At 43.8% G+C, this 6,987-nt stretch overlaps 1 protein-coding gene across 1 annotated transcript in view; it reads right to left on the bottom strand.

Annotated features, from left to right (window-relative positions):
- Positions 1-6,288: 6,288 nt before the first annotated feature.
- Positions 6,289-6,987, bottom strand: part of CUL4A (cullin 4A) — a gene marked incomplete at its 5' end in the record, with an annotated part of 38,821 nt that continues 38,122 nt past the window's right edge. The window contains 3 exon segments of the mRNA XM_010161884.1: positions 6,289-6,384; positions 6,881-6,983; positions 6,985-6,987. The exon segment at positions 6,985-6,987 is cut by the window's right edge and continues 41 nt beyond it. Coding sequence (XP_010160186.1) covers positions 6,289-6,384; positions 6,881-6,983; positions 6,985-6,987 — 202 coding nt within the window.

Below are 6,987 nucleotides of genomic sequence, written 5' to 3'. Positions count from 1 at the left end.
GCCGCGTGCCTTGTCCCTGAAACTGCGCCGAGGGGCCCGTCAGCCTGACCGGCTCCAGGCACTCAGCTGTGGTTACCAGAGGGAGACGCAGCATGGGCATCCCTGTGCGAAAGGGGGGAGGGCAATGGCTTCGGTGAGCAGTCAACCCACCCGAGGTCTGTACTGCCCCCAGGATGTTTCTTGGCACCGAGTTTAAAAGCAGTCTGACATAAGCGCAATCATACTGCCTCGATTTAATCCACTCCTACCTGTATGAAAGCACTGGAAGTTGATCTCTCCTCTCTGAAGGGATGTCTGTGTATACTGACTTGTGTACACATACAGTCACAGAGTCACAGAACGGTTTGGGCTGGAAGGGACCTTAAAGACCATCCAGTTCCAACCCTCCTGCCATGGGCAGGGACACCTTCCACTAGACCAGGTTGCTCAAAGCCTCATCCAGCCTGGCCTTGAACACTTCCAGGGATGGGGCATCCACAGCTTCTCTGGGCAACCTGTTCCAGTGCCTCACCACCCTCTCCGGGAAGAACTTCTTCCTGATGTCCAGTCTAAACCTACCCACTTTCAGTTTAAACCCATTACCCCTTGTCCTGTCACTACAGGCCCTTGTAAAAAGTCCCCCCCAGCTTCCTTGTAGCCCCTTCAGGTACTGGAAGGTGCTATAAGGTCTCCCCGGAGCCTTCTCTTCTCCAGGCTGAACAAGCCCAACAGATACAGTTCATGTATCTGTTCCAAGCCAAAACAGAGACTGCTAATGGCTGGTGGTTGCATGGGTAAAATTATTTACACCCTCACACACTTTCTGATGTTTTTATAAACAAGAGTTTTAAGAAATTGCTTTTTTTTTATTTGAGATAACCAGAAAAAAGAGGTGAAGTTTGTCCACTGTCATATGTTGGCATAGTAACAGGGATACAGAGCCCAGGCCATTTGATCACTTTGTAATTCGATGCTCTTTCTTATCCAAGCTGTTAAGGGTATGCCTGCTTCATCTGAAACCTCAGAAATACTTATTTTGCTACTGAAATCCCATTTCAAGTACTACTCGAAAGTGTGCCAATAGCACTGTGCTGCTGCTTTCTCCAAATGACTGCCATGTCATCCTTCCCCTCATTACAGTGCACACCAGATTAATCAGCTCCGAGACACAATCCTTTATGCTCCCAAGCTGCCTTCATATATTTTTATTTAGAACCAATTTGAAATGCAATTTAGCTACTACCAGCTGCCAAAGTCAAGTCCAGCTACTCTAAACTCTGATGTTTGTCTCAGTTCACTTACACTTCCTGTTTCTCCCAAACATCCTAGAGTTTATTTGGGCTTCGGGGTGGCTTGGGGAGCTGCCTTTCTTTTTCACTGCTACTGCTACAGACATTGCTTTCTTAACGCTGTATTTTTATCTGTCTATTTTTAGAGACAGAAATGTTTTATTTTATTTTGTTTGCTTTTCCCTGCAGCACTTCTAACAACCTTCATTTTTGCCATGCGTTGCCAAAAGCAGAAGTTCGTTGGTTTGAAAAAGGACATAAGGAACAGCTCTGGTCAAGCGTTTGGATGAGTCATCTGCAAACGAGTTGAGGTTAATGGAGGTGGGACATCGGCTGTTCTCATTTTTTGGTCAGTGTTTTTGGAACCTGCACGGGAGCGGAGGAAGGTCTGCAGACCACTTGAAATCTGCCAGAGAACAAAATAGAGAGGGAGGCCCAGCGTCAGATTTAAACTTGCTGTGCAACAGTCTGCCCCTCCACTGGAAACTTGGTAGGCATCTAGCATGGAAAAATGATAGATGCTTGGATAACTACCAATTAATAATATGTTGTATCAAACAATAAAATTGTGGCAAGGAATTGGTAAGTAAAGAACATAAGGCTATCAGCAGAGAGTGATGTTGATCTCACATGCTGTGAATCATGAGCTTACTAACCACCTATAATGGCGTGGAGACTGCACAAAACCCAATTCCCATGTCATTGTCAGTGGATGTATTACCAGGGTGTTTGTCAGCCTGCTTTTCTAACGAAGTGAGTCTTACGCAACCGTGTTGGCCATCACCCTCGCTGCTCAATAATTTGTTGGCCGATATCAACCTTGAGAGCAGGGTAAGACAAAGTTACAGCTTCTGTAAAAGCTGATATATAGGTGGCTCAGAGATCCAAGTTAGTGCCGTCACCGAGGGGAATGTAGTCCATACCCAGCCCATATGCATTTTGTTGACAGAGCTGCTGGCCAACCCACCCACCCACGGTTCCAGGTTAGCCACGGTACACCTCCCGGCCCCAGAGAGCCATGGGTGCCGAACGGCTGCTTAAGGGGAAATACCCACAGGATCTAGGAGCTGTTACTACGATACAAACTGTTCTGCAAAGTCAAGGCAGAATACTAGCATGGAAGACAAAACACAGCTTGGGAATTTTTACCAGGGAAGTATTTCCACGAAACATGACTACATTTTTCCTGTAGCCTTTTGCTGCGTATTATCTGACTTCACTGTGCTCTTTTCTTTCTGAAGAGACTTGCTAGGCACAGTTAATCAGGTGATAGTACAGAGTTCACTCTCCCTACCACACCTGCCGAAGATCATGACCCTACAAGTAGGTCTGCCTGCGTAACAAATCGAGGCACTGAGGTGGCCTGCAAGGCGGGCGCTGTTTTTTTCCAAGAGGTGTAGCACACAAAGAAAGGAAGGATGAAGCTGCAGCAAACCAAGGCTAGTTACGTGATAAACCCAGGTTCAGATAAAGGAGCACAGGGGAAGCTAAAATACGGAACTAAGCAATCAGGACACAAGGAGCGGGCAGGAAGGTGGATGGTAAGAAGAGCTGTAACTGCCAGACTTGGGAAGTACCTGCAGGTCAGCCATCAGCCTGCATTCTCATGCTCGCTTTCCTCCGGGAAATGCTGGGCTAGATGGCAGGGCATCACATTTAGGAAAATTGCTTTTTACATACATGTAACATATGTCTGGATGAGGTATCTGGATGTTTAACTTAAACATGTCTGGATGAGGTATCTGGATGTTAAACTGAATTGAAGTGGAAAGTTTCAAGTGAAACTGGGAGGTTTTGGTAAGATCAGGGAGTCCCTACCCATATGCCAGATACTTGCTGTTACTTTTGTCATTCCATAGAAGGTGCTATGCAAGTCACAGAGTGGAAGGGGTTGGAAGGGACCTCTAGAGATCATCTAGGCCAACCCCCCTGCCAGAGCAGGATCACCTAGAGTAGATCCCACAGGAGCAAGTCCAGGTGGCTTTTGAAAGTCTCCAGGGAGGGAGACTCCACCATCTCTCTGGGCAGCCTGTTCCAGGGCTCTGGCACCCTCACAGGGAAGAAGGGTTTCCTCCTGTTCAGGTTGAACCTTCTGTTTCCCAGTTTATGGCCATTGTCCCTAGTCCTGTCACTGGACACCACTGAGAAGAGCCTGGCCCCACCTTCCTGACACCCACCCTTTAGATATTGATAAGCATTGATCAGATCCCCCTCAGCCTCCTCTTCTCCAAGCTGAACAGACCCAGCTCTCCCAGCCTTTCCTCATATGGAAGGTGCTCCAGGCCCTTCATCATCTTAGTGGCCCTGCGCTGGGCCCTCTCCAGTAGTTCCTTGTCCTTCTTGAACGGAGGAGCCCAGAATTTGTTGCAAGGATGCCGGATTTCCAAGATACAGGTTTTCAAGACATTTTGTGAACGTGGGTGCGCTGCAGGGGAGACCTGTTACTTTCCTACAGCCTGATGCCTTCAACACCAGGTGAGTGGACTGTCCAGCAAGGAATGTTTAGCAACCTCTGCCCTCTGGGCGCACAGTGGCTCAGGTGGCAATGCAAACCAAAGAGCCGACATCAAACTAACAACTGGGTGAGACTGGCTGCTTAGCCAGATTCTCAAAAAGCAACCAAATGCAGCCATTTTACTGTGAAGAAATGATTACCATGCTAATAAACTAACCGCTTACCTGTTTGGTTGAGATAAATTTGAGGAAATCAAATTAAAAATGAGGACCTGAGAAAAAGAGAGTCACGATCACTTGGCCTGCTCGTCTCTCCCATAGCTTTTGGGCCGCTGAAGCCACTTCCTGACCGATTGGAAGAGTAAAAAAATCTTCAGAGACCATTATGTGCTCTGTCGGTTGGGAGGGTAAGGGGATGGGTGGGGGTCAGCAGCTGGATGAAGGAGAACAAAACCAATGCTCCCCGCAAGTGGAAAGGCAGAGCTGCAGGACCGCTGCCTGAGGTTATTGTGGGGGAGCGTGGCACAGTAGTGGACAAAGGCATCCATCACAGAAAGATAGGCTTCATTACTTCCGCTGCTTGTGGAACGGCTTGTTCTTAATTGCTATCCTGGAGTAATTTGGCCAGAGAGTTCTAGTCTGAGGCAATTAAGAAAAACTGCACATCTCAGCACTTTTAATTAATTAGCATTGCTTTGTACAGCAGGACCATTCCAACCATCTTCAGGATAACACCACTGCTTTTCATATACTGTTTAAAACCGCTGAACCAGGAAGCTGGGCTTCCAAGAGGGCAGGCAGCACCCGTTTGCTGCTTGGTATCTGTTACTGCATGCTGCTGCCAACTCTGAGCGGGGATAAAGCCGCTGCCCATTACGTTTCTGTGAGGCACACACTCCTTTTTGTTTCAAAAGTCTAGTAAGGTGGACCTGATCGGCTTCCATATGCGCAGACAGTGAATGAGAAGGCGAACGGTGTAAGTCACACTGAAGAACAAACTGCACAAGTAAACTGAAGTGCCACACTCTCACAAAGGCTAAGGAAATTAATATTTAATATGCATCAAAGTTTTTATTTGCATTAACTGAAGATTCAAATATTAAAATAAGTCTACATTAAATTATTAAATATGTCTTAAATACAATAAACTACACGTGTTTAGTTTCTCAACACAAAGGGAACAAAAATAATTCAGAAGAACGCGATACAATTAATGACACCAGATGACAGAATAAGGACTTTAATATGTAAATACACAAAATGTCAACTCTTAGCAATGTTTGCTTTAAGAAGAGGTGGCTGCCTTTTGATTGATGCACAAACCCCATGTTACATAGACTTAGTAAGGTATCTCTCAAGAACATATTGCTCAGTTAAATTCTCATTTATGCCATGATCAACACTCCTTTGGTAGCTCTTTTGCAGAAAGAAACACACCAGTATGCAAATCTGGAAAATAAAGAGTCTTGTAAGTATTACCACAAAAGGTGTCTTCCTTATAGTTACAATCACCTAACAGATCTACGGTGTCTTTCACTCCTTAATTCAAATCAACTTACATATATACAATATGTAACAAAATACTCACAAAATCCTTAGCCTTTCAAGACAAAAAACTATGCTTTCACAATATCGAGACCCTAAGTCTCCTTTTTTTTTTTAAAAAAAAAAGGTTGTTTTTTTAAAGGGGAGCACACTGTACAGTAGGTTCCCTGCATGTTATTGTAAAGGCAAAACTAAATGTTACGGCAGTTACATGAACAGTTGATGAACACCAGCTGCCCTAAAATGAGGTAGGGCCTCTTTGACTCAGATCTAATCTCTGCCACCCAAGCCAGCAGTAGTAAAATAGTAATCGGTCTCTCAGCTAAACAACCCAACAACTCACTATGCACACGAACGCGGCTGTCCTCTTGGCACTTCAAGGATCTCACTTCAAAACCTGATTTATCCAAACCAGACTGAAGTTCATAATCATTTGAAAGAAAATTACCTGAACACAAGTTTAAGGGTTTTCATGGTGTGTAATTCCAAAACTTCAGTGTATTTCAAACAACACTGCTTGTACACAAGTGTTCAACAAGGAAACGCCTTTAAAAAGTTACCCAAGTCGTCACTGTAGCTAAAGAATGCAGCATATAGGGTCTTTATGGATGCAGTCAGGGACACATCGATGAGGAAACCAGACTTGCCTCCATCACAGAAGTATTTCTCACACAGGTAATTCTACCCTTCCATCCAACTTCAACGACAGCATTAAACAAAACTGTAAAACTAGATTTTGAAGGACCCAAAAGAGTAACTAAAAGAAATAAAAACGTGACGTTTAAAATTTGTCAGGAGTCTTGACAGGGATGATCAATTAACACGTTGTTTTGCTTCTCTTCCACAGCAGTGCATGCAGCTGGTTGACTAATACACATCAACCTGAAATCTGCTAAAAGGAAAAGTCTGGAACAGCATAGGTATTCGGTGTCCTGAAGATACATGTGGATGAGTTTGGGTTTTTTTGGGGGGAAGGTTGTTTTTTATATTTTTTTTTTTAAGTAAAAGTATTTCCTCTTCATTATGCAACATAGTGGTACTGATTGGGGTTGTCTTTGTCTCTCTCCATATAGTCTCTGTCAATGAGAGATTCAATCCTCTTTTTCAAGTCTCCAGGCTACAAAAAAAGATGAGATTAGTAAAACGGTTAGCAATCTAAATGCAAATACATTTTATTTTAAAGAATAGGCCTGCTAACAGCCACATAAGAAATTGTGCCATAATAAGTATGTAAATATAATCTCCTACTGATACTCTGGCTCACTTATTCACGCACACATTTTAATCCCTTGACCTTTGCATTTGATTCAGACGTATGGTCACATTTCTCACTCTTATGGACAAGCTGAATGGAAAAATGTATCACATATAAATGTATACTCTGAGGACAGTTTAAAAAACATGACCAGTTACCTTTACAGGAAATTTCAGTTGATTATACAATTCAGAAACAAGGAGATTATGACCAAGAGTCTTTCTCATCTTCATTATTCGTACAATAGCAGCATCAATCTGGTGGTCACATTTCTCACTCTTATGGACAAGCTGAATGGAAAAATGTATCACATATAAATGTATACTCTGAGGACAGTTTAAAAAACATGACCAGTTACCTTTACAGGAAATTTCAGTTGATTATACAATTCAGAAACAAGGAGATTATGACCAAGAGTCTTTCTCATCTTCATTATTCGTACAATAGCAGCATCAATCTGGCCTG

This window comes from Eurypyga helias, unplaced genomic scaffold (genome assembly GCF_000690775.1).
Source record: "Eurypyga helias isolate BGI_N326 unplaced genomic scaffold, ASM69077v1 scaffold4302, whole genome shotgun sequence".
NCBI classification, from domain to species: domain Eukaryota; kingdom Metazoa; phylum Chordata; class Aves; order Eurypygiformes; family Eurypygidae; genus Eurypyga; species Eurypyga helias.
The sequence above is the reverse complement of the archived record's forward strand: the minus strand, read 5'-3'. Positions and strand labels throughout refer to the sequence as shown.